The sequence below is a fragment of the Acomys minous genome (genome assembly GCF_964271855.1).
Source record: "Acomys minous genome assembly, chromosome: 10".
Classification (NCBI taxonomy): Eukaryota; Metazoa; Chordata; class Mammalia; order Rodentia; family Muridae; genus Acomys; species Acomys minous.
Genome location: NC_140491.1, coordinates 66,170,937 through 66,187,926, shown reverse-complemented (window position 1 = coordinate 66,187,926; position 16,990 = coordinate 66,170,937). Strand labels below are relative to the sequence as shown.

The 16,990-nt window shown below is 52.2% G+C and overlaps 1 protein-coding gene across 1 annotated transcript; it reads left to right on the top strand.

Annotated features, from left to right (window-relative positions):
- The first annotated feature begins 2,101 nt into the window (after positions 1–2,101).
- On the top strand, positions 2,102–15,786 carry GFI1B (growth factor independent 1B transcriptional repressor). The gene is made up of 7 exons (XM_084799877.1): positions 2,102–2,158; positions 10,186–10,306; positions 10,689–10,826; positions 11,435–11,706; positions 12,377–12,514; positions 13,696–13,861; positions 14,977–15,786. Exons 2-7 carry the CDS (start codon positions 10,207–10,209, stop codon positions 15,153–15,155), a joined length of 993 nt encoding a protein of 330 aa, XP_084656003.1. The 5' UTR covers positions 2,102–2,158; positions 10,186–10,206; the 3' UTR covers positions 15,156–15,786.
- The last annotated feature ends 1,204 nt before the right edge of the window (positions 15,787–16,990 follow it).

The following is a 16,990-nucleotide window of genomic DNA, read 5'->3' as shown; positions in this document are numbered from 1 at the left end:
GCCAAAGCCTTAGGATACTTTGTGGGAGCCATGTGGGAGGAGGCAACAAGAGCACTGGTTAACAGATCTGGACCAAACAGCGAAGGGAGAAGGAGGAAGGGAAGTACTCCCCACTCTGGAAAGGATCTCTGGAGTAACAGTTGCATAAGCGAATGAATGGTCAGGAAGATGCTTTAACACCTTCATCCCTTGAGGGACAAAATGAAGGCACGGCCTCCAAGACGGACCACTTAGAGAAGCGGTGTTGTTGGCTCTGTAGGCCAGCAAGGGTGGCTCCATCCAGGCCTGTGTGGGCCTGTCATGCCAGGTGGGGGGGATCCTGGTATGACGTGGCTGGTGGCCTGGCCACTGTTCCCCCAGAGAGAGAGTCTTAGCTTAAAAGAGACCTGGGTCTGGGATTCTTCGGTGGCAGCAAGAACTCCCCCTACAGTGTGGGACCCAGCTTCAGAGCCACTGCAGAACTGGCTGCAAAAGCTTTGGTAGGGTTGGGGGGAAGGGGGCGGGGCCCTGTGTAGACCCCACTGAAGATGTCAACAAAGGGGCATTTGAATGCGATGTGGCTCAGCAGGAAAGACAGGCTTGTGTAAATATGTGTAACAAGAAGTGAAGGCTGGTCCGTGTCAGGGGAGGTTTGGGAAATGTCCTGAGTGTGATCTGTTAAGCTTTCTGCATAGTGACACCGTTCCCAACAGCCGCTGCCTGGGAACACGTACCACCTAAGCAACGTTCAAGATGCTTTCCTACACTTCTTTTCATAAGGAGACACCGGGGGGTGGGGGGGGGATGAGTGTAGCTGCCTCCTGTCTGTGGCGAGCAGCTGGGACCTGTACCCCTAATGCCCTATGTCCCTCTGGGGAGTCTGTTGTGGTCTCTGGCTGCGCCTGCAGGGCTGGGCCCCCTCTGTAGAAAGGCCTCCAATGAAACATCCCTTTTTTCCTCCACTTCGAACCTTGGACTTGCAGTTTCAATCAGGCCTTCCTGTCACCACGTTTGCTTTCTTTATGAGGGAAATGTAATCTCTCCAGTCCCGGGTCGCAAGAGCATGCAAATCAGCTAACAGTGCTGTTCTGTTTTGTGGCGTTCTCTGTGTATGCAAAACTTCCTGGAATAAATCAGTCATCCCCAAACGAGAGGAGGCCAAGGGGCAGAGCAGGAAGGAAAAAAGTGGGGGCCGGGGGAATGGGTCTATTTAAGTGGGGGTGAAATGTCCCATTCTGGCCTGGGTACCCTGAGGGCCCCCCATAGGCCTGCCTCTTTGTCTCTTTTGCTGCCACTAGATGGCAGCACACGCCGGCCCTAGTGCTTGGTACTCAATCTGTACTGGGATTTTGCCAGGTTTAGGATCCAAGACCCCCAGACTCACTGCCATATTTCTGTTCTTCTACTCGGCCTGTCCTGTGGTTGTCTACGGAAACTCCAATGTTTTGTTTTGTTTTGTTTAATGAGCCCAGTGGGAGAAGAGAACTTGCTGGCTAAGTGTTGTCTGTTCTGGCCCAGGAGCCAAGAGCTTTGGAGCACAGGGGCTACTCTGATGCCCCAGTACAAACGTGTGATGCTGAACTTAAGGAAGCCAGGGAAGGAGGAGGGAAAAGGTAGGGGGGAGAAAAAAAAGTGAAAGAAGGAGGAGAGGAAGGAAAGAGGTGAAGAAAAAGAGGAGGGATGAGAAAAGAAGAAAAGAGAAAGGGGGGAGAGGGAGAGGGGGAAGGAAGAAAGGAAAAGAAACAAAACCTAAAGACACTCCACGGCTCCTTTCCACACCCCCAGAGTCAGGGACTGTAAGTAAATGCTTCACGTTTTACATTTTTAACTAGTTAGCCACTCTTTTTTTTTTTTTTTTTTTTCACCCAAACGCTGCTCAAAGTTTCTGGAGAAATTTCCAGTGGGCTAGAAGCTTCTGTGGAGTTTTGATAAGCAAATGCGGCTGCGCTCGCGCTCTGGTCATTGGCTGACGCTGCAGCCGCCAGATTTTGACACAAATAATCAGATTGAAAATCAGGGAGGGGAACAGAAGAGGGAAAAAAAAAAACAGAGAGAGACAAAAAGGAGAAGTGTCTGTTTGTGCAGAGACTCATAAAGTTGACAGAGCTGAGAGCAGTCCCCAGGGACGGCGCGGAGCTTCTCGCCTCTCAGAACTCAGAAAAGGGACAGCTCCCAGCAGGTGAGTGCTTGCCAGACCCGCGGTGGCTGGGCTCTTGTGAAAAGTTCCTGTCCTGAGACCCCGCAAGGCAGGATAGCTACTTTTCTTTACAGTTGGAGGAGAAATTCTGCGGCAGTCTCTCTTCTGGATGCAACGCTCATCACCAGAGGGGAGGAAGGAGAAAAGAGCCAGTCTGTGATGCCTCGTGCTAGTGCAGGAATCACGCTTTCCTTCTGTGGATTTTGTGAAATTTCATTGGAGGTGTAAGGGCTACGCCCAGATATCTCTCTCTCTCTCTCTCTCTCTCTCTCTCTCTCTCTCTCTCTCTCTCTCTCTCTCTCTCTCTCCTCTCCCCTCAAGCACTTTCCAGGGCTGTGAGCAGTATGTAGCATAGCCAGAAGTGCCCAAGTTGGCACCTCCCAGGGGTAGAGCTGCCTGCCCTGTGTCAGGGACTCAGAAGGAATTCATAGCTCTGACGCCCTTCTCAAAAGTTCCTGGAACCACTGGGGACTCAGAGACCCTCTCCTTAGGAACCCACTGAAAGGAGATGTGAAGGTGAGGCTGCCCAGCCTCTGGGGAGGACAGGATTGTAGATGGGTGGCACGGCCAGGAGTTCTTGGCTCTTTGAGTATCTGTAGCTTGTTTCGCCTAGAGGAAAAGATGAATTTGAGTTGTGGACCTCTTAGGAAACAGGGCTCATTGCAGAGATGCCAACAGATGCTGCGGTCTGTGGCTGGATCTTGAGAAAGCCAGCATCTTTATGAGATCACTAGCGGGGAATTCAAGTCACCTCTGGCTGTGGGTCTGGCTGTCACTGGGTGCTGGCAGAGCTGTGCCTATCCATCTGTGTTCTCTCAAGCCCTGTGAAGTGGTGACTGGTTCGTCCTCCATCAGGAGAGGTGTAACATTCCCACTTAGGGGTCGGCCTGTAGAAAGTTCTCTGAGGGGGGAGGGTGTCAGGAAGTTCTGCATGGTTTAGGTTTGACTGATGGAATCACTCCAGTGGTGCTTGGGGTGATGGTCCCACTAGAGGTTCTGGGAGCAGACAGCTGGGGGGGTCTCCCTTCCCTGGGACCCAGCACATGCTCCCTGGCAGATCTAGCACAAGACTCCTAAGTCTGAAGGCAATCCCAGCCATCAGAGCTGCTCTGCTCCTAGTGAAGACATGGGCAGACAACGTTTCATTGGCTTGGGTTTTTTTTTTTTTCCATTGTGGTAAAATATGTACATAAAATTGGCCTTCTCCGGCCCCCTCACCACCACCACCACAGGTGTTCCTGTGTATGGGGCATGGGATTCAGGATCTACCACAGAAATACACTCTTATTTACTTATTTCAGACAAGAACAGTTTATTGGCAAGATAGCATGTTTTGGCCCACCATTTAAGTACAGGGAGGGAGGGACACGAACAAGCCCAAGCTGTGCCCAATACTCCACATAGAAGCAAGCAGGGAGTCCTTTTTAGAAATGGATAATCAAGGCACTCTGTGCAAGAGCAACTCCTGGTGCGGCTACCAAAAGAGCATGGCACACCAGTTCCTCTTCTAAAGACCCTAAATTCCTGATCCTTCTGCCTCCACCTCCCGGGACTCTAGCCTGAGCTACATCCCCAGAACTTTTCTTCTTTCTCTTTTATCATTTTCTTCTGCTTTGTTTGTTTGTTTGTTTTTTAAGATTTATTCATTTTGTGTGTGGGGGGGTATTTTGCCTGCATGCACAGATATGTGCACCACCTCCGTGCCCCGTGGGATGGATCAGGAGTAGCAGACAGTTGTGAGTTGCCATGAGGATGCTGGGAATTGAACCTGGCTCCTCTGGAGAAGCAGCCAGTGCTCTGTTGTTGTAGTTGTTGTTGTTGTTGTTGTTTTTTGAGACAGGGTTTCCTCTGTGTAGCCCCAGCTGTCCTGGATTTACTTTGTAGACCAGGCTGTCCTAGAACTCGCAGAGATCCACCTGCCTCTGCCTCTGGAGCCCTGGGATTAAAAGTGTGCGCCACCATGCCTGGCCTCAGCCAGTGCTCTTAACCACTGAGCCATCTCTCCGGCTCCTTTCCTTTCTGTTGTAAATTAAGATTGTTATCATTAAAGCCGGGCGTGGTGGCGCACGCCTTTAATCCCAGCACTCGGGAGGCAGAGGCAGGCGGATCGCTGTGAGTTCGAGGCCAGCCTGGTCTACAAAGCGAGTCCAGGACAGCCAAGGCTACACAGAGAAACCCTGTCTCAAAAAACCAAAAAAAAAAAAAAAAAAAAAAAAGATTGTTATCATTAACTAGGCATGGTGGTGTACACCTTTAATCTCAGCACTTGGGAGGCAGAGGCAGGTGGGTCTCGGTGAGTTTGGTCTACATAGAGAGTTCCAGAACATCCAAGGATACACAGAGAAACACTGTCTCAAAAGAACAACAAAAAGTGTTGCTGTTGTTGTTACTATTGCTATTATCATTAGATTTGTTTTGCCTGTGAGAGAGAGGTAGGGGTCACATGCCACGGCACACATGCGCAGGTTAACTCTCTGTTTCTACGATGTGGTACTAGGGACTGAATACAAGCCATCAGGCTTGCACAGCCAGCTTTACCCACTGGGACACCTCACTGCTCTGCTTTCTTTTCTTCGAGAAAGTGTCTCCCATGTTTGGGGAGGCTGGCCTGGACCTCCTTCTGACTTCCCCCCAAGTATCCAGAACTACAGGTGTTTGCACCCATGCCGAGCCCACACCTATTAACCCATAACTACCCGCCTGCCTCCAAGCCCCTGTTTACCTCAGATCTACTCCAGTCTTTGAGAGTTTGCCTATTCTGAGCAACTATACGTTTTCCCTGTGGCTAGCTTATCTCCTCGGCCTCTGTGTTCTCAGGGCTCCTCATGCCACACTTGTTGGAATTTCCCCCTGTGGGAAGTCTGAGTCATATTTCGTGCTCTGACCTGGCTATACCTGGATTATCCTTCATGCCTGGGTGGACCCCTGTACCTTGGAGATGCTGTTACTGCGAATGTGGGCGTTCTGAGTCTCTTGGCACCGTGCTTTGGGGTATGCCTGAAATTCTGCTGACTTCACTTACATATTTATTTAGTGGTGCTGGGGGTTGAACCCGGGGCCTCACACATGCAATTCACTGACTTGAGGCTCCCTTAGATGATCCAGGCTCCTGGCCAACGACTCTGTGAGATGACTCTGCCGTTCGTTTGTTCCCGCCTTCCCTTCTGTCCTTATACATAAGGAAGTCCAAAGGGTCCCCTGAAGCTGACCCTGAGAATCAACCCAGTCTTGCCCAACCCTCCTGAAAAGGGAACCCAAGTGGCCAGTGTCTCAGGCAAGGTGGGTTGGTCCCTGGCTTAAGGTCAACAGATTGTACATGGGATTTTAGAGTAAAAGGGAAGTTTAGAAATCTCTTAGTCCAACGGTCTCTTCTGAGAGATAGGAAAACCAAACCCAGGTTAGCGGCTCACGCGGTCACAGAATCACACTCATCTCCACGGGCTGCACAAGGAGCCTCGAGTGAGAAAAACCAAAACCTGATGACCCCGCTCTACTCAAAACCTGGGTGTGTAGGATGCTGCACCCCTCCAGGCAACCCCAGCTGTGGTTCTGAGTCAGGGTCGTGGTGGACCCTTTTGTGTACGGGATAGAAGGCTTAAGAAGCGCGCTCACAGGGGCCTCTTTCCGGCGGCCAGATACCATCACTGTCTCTGTTTTATGAAGAAATCCGAGTGTCTTTCACAATCTCTGCCCTGAGCTCCTTCTCAGAATGATCCGTGTGAATCAAAACCGAGTGGTTGTTAATTAACTACACTATAGGTAATTGGTTCCTGTTTTCTTTCTTTTCTTCTTCTTCTTCCTTTTTTTTTTTTTAACTCAGCTAACAAGGGCTAAAAGGTAATTCTCTGGAGGCACATGGTTCCCACTGTAGGCTTGGGGGGGGGGGGTCTGACCAAGTCCCAGCTGTCCTGCCAGGTTAGGGGAAAGAATGCCCTGGAGAGGAAAAGATGAAGCCTAAGGCAATCAATCCAGTGGGAGGAAGAAAAAAAAAAAAGCCAAGACCTCTCGCTTCCCATGTGTGCCTATGGTTAATGAATGCCATGGTCCTATGTTGCTCTGGGTTTTGGTCAGTTGACCTTGGGTCACCTTTAACTCTGGACACAATGGGCAAAGCTTACCTTTAAGGAAATCTGTTCTTATCTGCTTTCCTCCTAAAGCTGGTTAGGACCCTGGGTGGGGACTTTGGGGACCAGAGGAATATGACTTTTTTGTTCTAGCTCCCACCTTCTTTTGGTACTATAGTCTATAGCAGTGGCTACTGCGAGGAGCATGGATGCGGGGGGGGGGGGGCAGGCATCAAATCCAAACAGGACCGAAGCCCTGGGCCTGGCTCTACCTTCATCCTGGACGATGAAGGTATCCTCTCCCAGCCTTGAGATTCCCCACCTGCCACCTCAGGACACTCCCTACTTTCCTATCCCCAGTGACACAATGGGCAGAGTAGGGCTACAGCCGTGGCTTGTTTTCCTCTCTGGTGTAGTGTGCAGTGATGACTGGGTCTCAGTGAGGACCTGACAAGGAAGGCCTGGCGCAGCCTGCGGCACACAGAGGAACACATCCAGCCCCCTGACCCCCACCCCCCACCCTGCTCAGGGCTTAGAGCCCCTCAAGGGAAGAGTTGGGAAGATTCAGGGAGGCGGGGAGGGAAGGAGAAGGCCACAAGGGGAAAGGGACAGGGGAAGAAGGCTGCCCCTGGAAGATAAGGTTGTGGCTGCTTTGTGTACCTGAGCAGCAGCCTTCCAAATCCTTTGTTTAGAGACCTGAGAATCTGTCCGTGGGAGAGACCCAAGAGGCGAAGTCCATTCTTCATTTTAGAATTCAGAGAATGGAGGGCCTTGAACTTGCGCCAGCTCCCTGGTTCATCCCCAGCGGGATAGAGCCTAGGCTCCCTCCTGGCCCGGTCAGCGGTCAGCGTTTCCTCCTTGGTGAGTGGAGGTGCCATACAATGGCTCAGCCTAGGTGCCTGCCGTGCACCTTGTACGCTCAAGGTCCTTTTTCGCTCCCAGCAATGACTGACATTGAATCAGGTCCCCCTCTTAGTTGACCTGAATACAGGCTCCCCCACAGCAAGGCGGGCTGCAAACAGCTCCAACCATCAATACTTCCCAGCAGGACTCTAGGGGTTACAGGCCAAGCAGACTTAAGGTCTCTTGTGCCTGGTTTTGGTTCACCCCCCTGGGACAGGGGTGACTTGAGGGCCTTTGCCCCAGAGCTAAACTCCAAGTGTCTTTCTTTCTTTCTTTTTTTTTTTTTAATATTTTTATGTACATTTTAAATTTATGTGCATTGGTGTGAGGGTGTCAGATCTTGGAGTTACAGACAGTTGTGAGCTGCCGTGTGGGTGCTAGGAATTGAACCTGGGACCTTTGGAAGAACAGACGGTGTTCTTAACCACTGAGCCAACTCTCCAGCCCACAAGTGTCTTTCTTAATCTTGCCTCCCATTCTGGTCCGAGTGGAGGCCTTATCACCTAGCCTTCACTGTTGTTCAGAGGCAGCCAAATCCTTTTTCCCGCCTTTTCTGGGCATATCACAGATGCAGCCTTCAGTGGGTGGCTGGTCCTGGGTGGGGCTGCGACTCCTCCCATATGCTTTGTGAGCTTTGGCCTGAACAGTCTGGAGCACAGGGAGGCTAGAAGACTCCTGGAAAGGGGGGTGGGGGGAGGGAGCACAGCACAGGAGAGGGCAGGGATAGAAGTCAATTGTGGGGGAGCACTCATATGCTGCCCTAGAGGACTCAGCAAGAGACATCTAGAGAGGTCGGCATCGTTCCTGCCTTACGACCTGGCCAGATCCTTTGACTTATTTGGTCCTCAAATTCTTCCCTGACCCCTGCCTAAGAAGTTAAGTGATGGCGCCACTGGAGTCGATGGGCATTCTCCTCTTTATCCCCATCCACAAGGAAGCTAGGCCTTCAGGTAGAGTGCATGGATCTCCTCAGGCCTCTTTCCGTGATTCACGGACAGAAATCCCCTCCGTTTCTGGAGAGCAGGCCATAGCCTTGGGCTGACTGCAGCAGCTCCCAGGCTGCAGAGCGATACAGGCTTACAGTTAAGGCTCTCCTCACCTCACTAGCCCCAGGTCTCTCTGTAAGCATCCCCGCCTCCTCAGCCTCTGCCAAAGACAGACAGTGAGACCCTGGGATGCCCAGCAGTGTTCTAGGCTGGATAGCATACCTTACAGCAAAGGAAATTAGCCCAGAGAAGGGAAGTGTCTGCCCAAAGTGAACAACGGGCAAGTGGAAGGTCTCACCTCATGAGCTTCTTTTGTGTTGCTGTTGTTTGCTTGTTTTGTTTTGCTTTTTATAAAGAGTCTCTCACTATCTTGTGCTGGCTGTCCTGGGACTCACTTTATAGACCAGACTAGCCTTGAACTCAGGGAGATCTAACTGGCTCCACCTTTCAAGTATTGAGTCTAAAGGCATGCTCTACCACACTTGCCTTCACCATGAGCCTTTTTTAAAAAATTAATTTATTCATATTACATCTCAATGGTTATCCCATCCCTTGTATCCTCCCATTCCTCGCTCCCTCCCATTTTCTCCTTACTCCCCTCCCCTATGACTGTGACTGAGGGGGACTTCCTCCCCCTGTATATGCTCATAGGGTATCAAGTCTTCCTTTTTGGTTTTTTGAGACAGCGTTTCTCTGTGTAGCCCTGGCTGTCCTGACCTGGCTTTATAGACCAGGCTGGCCTTGAACTCATAGAAACCCTCCTGCCTCGGCCTCCATGATTGCTGGGGTTACAGGCATGTGCCACCATGCCAAGCTTGCCCTGAGCTTTTAACCTGAGAATCTAAACTCAGATTATGTGGTCTCTCAAATGTGTCCAACTGGGACTCGAGAACAGCTCTTTAGCCAGGGGCATGGTGGGGCATGTCTTTAATCCTAGCACTCAGGGAGGCAGAGGCAGGCAGATTGATGTAAATTCAAGGCCAGCCTGCTCAAGATAGCCAAAGCCATATAGAGAAACCCTGTCTCAGAAAATAAAAACAAAAACAGCTCTTTTTGCGGGGGAGGGTTCGAGACAGGGTTTCTCTGTGTAGCCTTGGCTGTTCTGGACTCACTTTGTAGATCAGGCTGGCCTCAAACTCTCAGAGACCCTCCTGCCTCTGCCTCCCGAGTGCTGGGATTAAAGGTGTGCGCCTCCATGCCTGGCTTGAGCAGCTCTTTTTATTTGTCTGTTTTAGGCAGGGTTTCACATAACCCAGTCTGGCCATGAACTCACATATAGCTGAGGATGGCTTTGAACCACTGATGCTCTTGCCTCTATTTCCCTACAGCTGGGTGAGACGCATTCACACTCACTCAAACCTAGTTTTACAAAGTACCACAGGTGTACGGTGGCTTCATGAATGCACTCGACCAGCTAAGTTGGACAAGTCCAACTAGAGCTACCTTCCACCCAGGCTGACTCGAGTCTCTCGGCATGAGTATATTCTGCCCATGACTAATTGGGGGGTGGGGGTGCAGAGGGAGGCATGGCAGATGGTCAAAGTTAAAGTGTCAGTAAGTTTGGTTCCTTCTGGAAGTTCCAAGAAAATCATTTCATGGCTCTCTCCAGCTCTTGGTAGCAGCCAGCAGCCCTTAGCATCCCTCATCTTAGACTCTGTGTGACTCTGACCCCATTTCTGATTCACCAGCAGTTCTCCCTGCGCCCAGCTCTCCCTCTTCCTGTAGGGACATTGGTCATTTGTGGCCTGTCTTCAGCTACATCTTAACTTGATGTGACATTCACAGGTGATGGGTGGATATGAACTTTGGGGGAACATTCTGCAACCCGGCATGGGGGTAGGGTGCCTTTTGTTTGTTTGTTTTTCGAGACAGGGTCTCTTTGTGTATCCTTGGCTGTCATGGACTCACTTTATAGACCAGACTGGCCTCAAACTCACAGTGATCCACCTGCCTCTGCCTCCCAAGTGCTGGGATGAAAGGCATGCGAGGGTGTCTTGTATCTCTGGAGGAGGCTCCAAAATCCAGAGGGATGATGCCGCCCCCCCCCCCATTGCAGGTGTGGTGTGCACTCTGAAAAATGCCGAGATCCTTCCTGGTGAAAAGCAAGAAGGCACACACCTACCACCAGCCCCGTGCACAGGACGATGGTCTGGCCTGGCCTCCTGCCGTAATTCCTGGTGAGTCTGAGCTCAGGCTAGACCCCATTCCAAGCTCACCTGGTACTCTGTCCTGATGCTGCTGCGGCATCTCTTCTTCATCTACAAGGAGCGGCATGAACAAATGCGTGAATGAATGAGTGGATGCGTGAATGAATGAAATACTCATCTCCTCTACCCTTTCGGGTTCTGGGAGCATCAGACGTGAAGCCAGGAAGGGATGTGTGGGTTCCATTGAGGTCTGAGGTCAGGATGATCTGGGTTCCCTCACCTCTACCTGTCCCGGGCAGCGGACCTGGTGTGAGCAGCAGCACGCTGGTCTCCCTGGAAACATGACACTCCTCGATCCCCGTAGGCATTCCAGGACTGTAGGTGTTGACTCATGGGTCCTGTCTCCTCACAGTGGCAAAAGAGCATAGCCTGAGTAGCAGCCCGGGCCTCAGCACACCGCCTCCAAGCCAGACCCCGGACTGGAACACAGTCAAACAGGAGCACGGGATGTTGCTGCACCAGAGCCTGCCCAAGATGGCCTCAGCCCCAGGTATCCAGCTGGGGCCTCCACTGTCCCCTGCAAGTGCCAGAGAGGGAGCAGGTGTCTCTGTGGTAGGACTTGTTAGGGTCATGAAGAGGTTGGGGACTATCAGTGAGGTCACTGGGTGCCATGTGGGCTCTCAGCTTCTGCTGGCCACTTCTGGACAAAGACATGCTCCAGACGAGGACACTGAACCAGGCATACTGGTGCACGCCTTTAATCCCAGCACTCGGGAGGCAGAGACAGACAGATCTCTTCAAGTTGAAGGCCAACCTGGTCTACATAGAGGCTATAGAGAGAGAGACCCTGTCATAAATACAGAGAAAGGGGGGAGAGAGGGAGGGAAGGAGGAAGGGAGGGAGGAGGACTGAGAGAGACAGAGACAGAGATTGTTAATCAACTGGTGGCCAGAGTTAGGAATACTCGCTGCTCGCTTGCTGCTCTTCCAGGACCTGAGTACCATAAGGCAGCTTACAGCTCCCTGTAGCTCCAGCTGGGGGATCCAGCACCCTCTACGAGCCTCTGAGGGCACCTGCCTGCACACATGTAGTACACACACATGTAGAGAGTTGAAAGCAAATCCTCAAAATAAATCACCCGCACGTGTCTTTGCACAGAGGGGCCTCTTGTGACATCCCAACCCCAGGATGGGGAATCACCGCTCTCCGAGTCACCCCCTTTCTACAAGCCCAGCTTCTCTTGGGATACGCTGGCCTCTTCCTACAGCCACAGCTACCAGCAGGCCCCCTCCACAATGCAGTCGGCTTTCCTGGAGCGCTCCGTGAGGCTGTACGGTAGCCCCCTCGTGCCCAGCACGGAGTCCCCCTTGGATTTCAGCCTCCGCTACTCCCCGGGCATGGACACTTACCACTGTGTCAAGTGCAACAAGGTGAGTAATAGGTATCCTTATTTTCTGAGACAAGTCCTCATGTAGCTCAAGCAAGACCTGGGCTCTTTTTGTAACCAAGAATGACCTTGAACTCCTGGTCCTTCTCCCTCTCTCCACTTCCTAGGTATTGGAATCCCAAGTATGCACCGCCATGACTGTTTTTCTTTTTTCTGCTTTTACGCAGTGCTAGGGCCCCATGTGTGCTGTGCAAGTACTCTTATCAACTGAGCTACCTCCCCAGTAGCTCCGAGATCTTTTTTCTTTTTTTCTAATTTTTCGAGACAGAGCTTCTCTGTGTTAGCCTTGGCTGTCCTGGACTCCCTTTGTAGACCAGGCTGGCCTTGAACTCACAGGGATCTGCCTGCCTCTGACTCCCTGAGTGCTGGGATTGCAGGTGTGCTCCATCTTACCCGGCAATCCCTGAGATGTCATCCAATAGGTTATTCAGCCTCCAGATGGGGCGTGGAGGGGTCTTCTGGCTCTTCCCCCACAGCTTCCCTTTCATAGACAGGAAACTGCCATAGAGAGGTAAGGGACTCCCTAGGATACACGGCAGAGCAGCAGGACCACCAATATGGTGGCTCTTCCCTGCTCCATCTGCTTCTGGAGCTGGGCCAGGATGCCCACAGGCCCGCCTCCTTCCAGGGACCTGACTCTTTGTCTGCCCCAGGTGTTCTCCACCCCTCATGGGCTAGAAGTGCACGTCCGCCGCTCTCACAGCGGAACCCGGCCCTTCGCCTGTGACGTCTGTGGCAAAACCTTCGGCCACGCTGTGAGCTTGGAGCAGCACACGCATGTCCATTCCCAGGTGAGCAGCTGGCAAAGGCTGAAGGGATCAGGGATACGGGTGGGGAGGGGAGGGGACTCACTACTTACCTCTCTGGGTCTGAGTTGCCTAACACACTGGGTCTCTGATTGGCTGAACTGGCTTCACCGGCTGGTTGGAAGACGCTCTGGGGACTTTGGGGGTGGGGGCCGGAGTATGTCTGTGAGACTCCGAAGCCATCTTATGCTTTGGGTGGCTCTGCGGGCACCCCCAATTCTTAGACTTTTAGATTTCGGCTTAATGCATAGCTCGCCCCACGTATCTGTCAGTTGGGACCCGTTCCTTTCCAGAATGGGACAGGTGGCTAGCCAGAACTCTGCCTGCTTCCAGAGAGGTCACACAGGGGAGATAGAAGTGGGTTACTAACACCTGGGGAGATGGGAAAGGTGGGAAGTGACCACAGGAGCTCCCATCCCTCAGCAACAGGCCGGCAGCTGGCTCTATCTTCTACATCTCAGCCCCCCACAGCCTGGCCAGGCCACTGCTATCACTGCCCCCGTGCACACACATGAGGAAACCAACCAACACCAGAAGGTGTTGGCTTGGCTCGACCCAAGTCAGAAGGCTACTGGGCTGGGGAGGTGTCTCAGTTTGTAGGGTGCTTGCCTAGCCTACATGAAGCCCTTGGCTTGAACCTCAACACCAAATGTACCAGGAATGGAGGTGTATATAACAGCACCCAGGAGGTGGAGGCAGGAAGGTCACAAGTTCAAGGTCATCATTACCTACATAATAAGTTCAAGTCCAAGCTGGGCTACGTGAGAGCCTGTCTCATCTAAGATGACTCATCACGCCACTGTCCCAGCCAAGAGCCACTAACTCTGACTTACTGGTGAATCCCTGAAAAACTTAGATTAATTGTCTCATCAGTCAGTCAACAAATACACCTTGAGGCTTATTTTGAGAAGCGTACTGTGAGAGGAACAAGAAACTACCTCAAAGGAAACCAGTCAGGCCCCAAGCCTCAGTCCAAGCTGAGGCAACAGAAACAGGGGCGGGATTCTTCCTGATCCCCTAGACACCCTGTCCTTGAGGCCACCCCAACGGAGCGTCCTCTTTCTCAGGGTGTCCCAGCCGGGTCCAGTCCTGCGCCCAGCTTGGCTGTCCCGGGCCTCGAGGCCCCACCTGCACCTGACCCCACAGGGCCTCGTTTCCTCCGGCAGGAGCGTAGCTTCGAGTGCCGGATGTGCGGCAAAGCCTTCAAGCGTTCATCCACCCTGTCTACCCACCTGCTCATCCACTCGGACACTCGGCCCTACCCCTGCCAATTCTGTGGGAAACGCTTCCACCAGAAGTCAGACATGAAGAAACACACCTACATCCATACAGGTGAGTAGGTGGGAGGCCCTGTGACCTCCTGCCTGGCTTCTGGGCACCCCATCATTTGCCAAGAGGCCCACTTGAGGAGAGGCTGGTGGCCTGGACAAATCACTCAATGTAGAGAAACACTAGAGGGGCAGCCAAGTCAACATGGACGTGTGGGCAGAGCGAGGCCAGCACGAGGATTACTCACCCATCTGCTCACAGCTGGTCATTCTACCCCCCCCCCCCCCCCGCCCCTGTAACTCAGGGCTTCTCTGGGCCAGTCCTGGTACAAGCCATGGCGGTCTACTGAGAAACAAGGAAGGGTTTTGTGCCAGCTTAGACTCCAGACAGAGACTGTATCACTTTATGCATTGTGTGACAACTTAAGGAAGGGCTTATTTTGCCTCACAGTCTGTGAGTAGAGTCCACTTCAGGTAACCCACTCTAGAAAATTCCTCACAGCCATTCCCAGAAGTGTGCTTCCTGGCTGACCCTAAGTCCCAACAAGTTGACAGTATTGACTGTTGGAGAGGCATTTTGCTCACTTGCTTGCTTGCTTATTGAGAGAAATTCTTATGTAGCCCAGGCTAGTCTTTGAAGCTAATATTTAGCTGAGGTTTACCTTAACATCAATACTGCAATTCTCCTGCCTCTACTTCCAGGTACTGGTTACAGATATGTATTCCTTTCTTAGTTACTTTCTTTCTTTCTTTTTTTTTTTTTTTTTTTTTGAGACAGGGATTCTCTGTGTATCCCTAACTGTCCCTGGACTCACTCTGTGATCCAGGCTGGCCTCGAACTCAGAGACCTGCCTGCCTCTGGCTCCTGAGTGCTGGGATTAAAGGCATTCGCCACCAAGCCTGGCTCTTGCTTGCTTGCTTGCTTGCTTTTGGTTTTTAGAGACCGGATTTCTCTGTGTAGCACCGGCTGTCCTGAAACTCACTAGGTAGACCAGGTTGGCCTTGAACTCACAGAGATCCACCCACCTCTGCCTCTCAAGTACTGGGATCAATATTCTCCATCGTTTTCCTAAGGCTGCCCATAAAAGAAGCATATTAGAGAATGACCGTGTACAGGGTAGAGGCTGCCGGCCCGGCACTGCCATCTGACCACGCCCTGCCGTTTGCCCCTCTCCCCAGGTGAGAAGCCCCACAAATGCCAGGTGTGCGGCAAGGCCTTCAGCCAGAGCTCCAACCTCATCACCCACAGTCGCAAGCACACGGGCTTCAAGCCCTTCAGCTGTGAGCTGTGCACCAAGGGTTTCCAGCGCAAGGTGGACCTGCGACGGCACCGCGAAAGCCAACACAACCTCAAGTGAGACTACTGACCAGCCTGCTCCCGTCGGACAGCCTCACAGTTCCAACCTCAGGCCCCCAGTCCTCCCAGAAGTGGTACTGCCCACTAGGCTCTCCTTCTGGAAGCAGTACTGCACACTAGGCTCTCCTCCCGGAAGCGGTACTGCCCACTAGGCTCTCCTCCCGGAAGCGGTACTGCCCACTGGGCTCTCCTCCCGGAAGCGGTACTGCCCACTAGGCTCTCCTCCCGGAAGCGGTACTGCCCACGAGGCTCTCAGCTTCTTTTTGAGATCTATGGAGTTGCTGGGTGACCTCAAGTGAGCCACACTCCTTCTCCAACTGCTGCAAAGAGCAGGAGTCAGCTCAGGCCTTTCTGAAGCAGTCACCAGACGTCTCTGGTCTCATTCCCCACCACAGCATAGAAATCTACAAAGCCCCAAAGGAGGGACAGAAATGCCCCAAAACAGATAAGAGCCAGGAGCCACAGAGACATCCTCCTGCTTGCTTCCCTGGGCCTGGTGACTTTGAGTTGTTGGAGATTCCCTTTCTGGCTGCCATAGTTGCCGCTTGCCCCGGCTGGAGGGCTGGTACCCTTCTCCTTCAGCCAGGTGGCTGTCCCCCATCTCTGGCCACATTCCTCTGGCCGCTGTTGAGTCAGGCTCCTCGGTGGAGTGACAAGACTGTAAAACCAGTGGTCGGTGTGTGAGAAGCCTGCTCCTCTCCGTGGATGTAAATATAAATAAAGATGGATTTGTTTCCACGTGACTCCCGTCTGTGAAGTGTCTACCAGGTAGCTGGGGCTGTCTGAAGCCTTGAAGGCCTTGATGAGGAGCTAACGGAGCAACTGAGAAACACCCTGACAGGTGCCCAGGAGGCAGGGCTAGAGCTACTGTGGGCAGCATTAGCCTCTGCAGCAGCTCTAAGGACTCTTAAGACCTTCAGTGTTGCCGTGTGAGTATCGCAAAGGGCAAAGGGCAAAGGGCAAAGGGCAGGAGTGATGAAGTTAATCCAGGGGCTGCTGCCTGGCTAGCTGTGTGACTTCATTGAGTTAAACTGTCATCACTGTAGGCCGGTCCTGGTGGGGACATTGGCAGGGTTCTGTAAGATGACCTCTGGGAAATAGTGCACATGGCCCAGCTCTCAGCAAGCAGTGTATTCCTCCTGAGCAAGCCTGAGTGTTCCTGTTTAAAGTCCTGCCCCACCAACAAGGCTATGCCAATGCCATCTCCTCCAGGAAGCCTACCTTGGTCCCCTCAGCTAGAGGCATGCTCTGTCTCTCTCTGTCTCTGTCTGTCTCTGTCTCTGTCTTTGTCTCTCTCTCTCTCTCTCTCTCTCTCTCTCTCTCTCTCTCTCTCTCTCTCTCTCTCCCTCTTCTGACACTAAGTTACTTGTATCTCTCGCCCAAGGCCCAGGAGTGCCTCACAGTCCTCTGTAGACAGTTTTGGCCTTGGTAGAAGGAATAGACATGAGCTTCCATACTTTTTCTCCACTCCACACACCCTCTACAGGGCACATGACATTGTCCCATTTTACAGATGGGACAACTGAGGCTTAGAGAGCTCAGCCTCCTGAAGATACGGGGATGTTCGGAAAAGAAATCCCATGCAGGCTTGGCTGTAGTGGTGGTACAGTGCTTGCCTGGAATGTGTGCAGCTGTGGGTCCAATCCCTGATACAAAAAAACAAACAACAACAACAACAAAAAGCAAAACAAAGAACAAAGAAACCCCAAATTTCCAATGTTTTCAAATGGCTCCTCTACAAAACACACCCTGTGTGTGTGTGGCATGTACCTTTGTGTGTATGAGGTGTGTGCATGCATGTGTTGTGTGTGTGTGTGTGTGTGTGTGTGTGTGTGT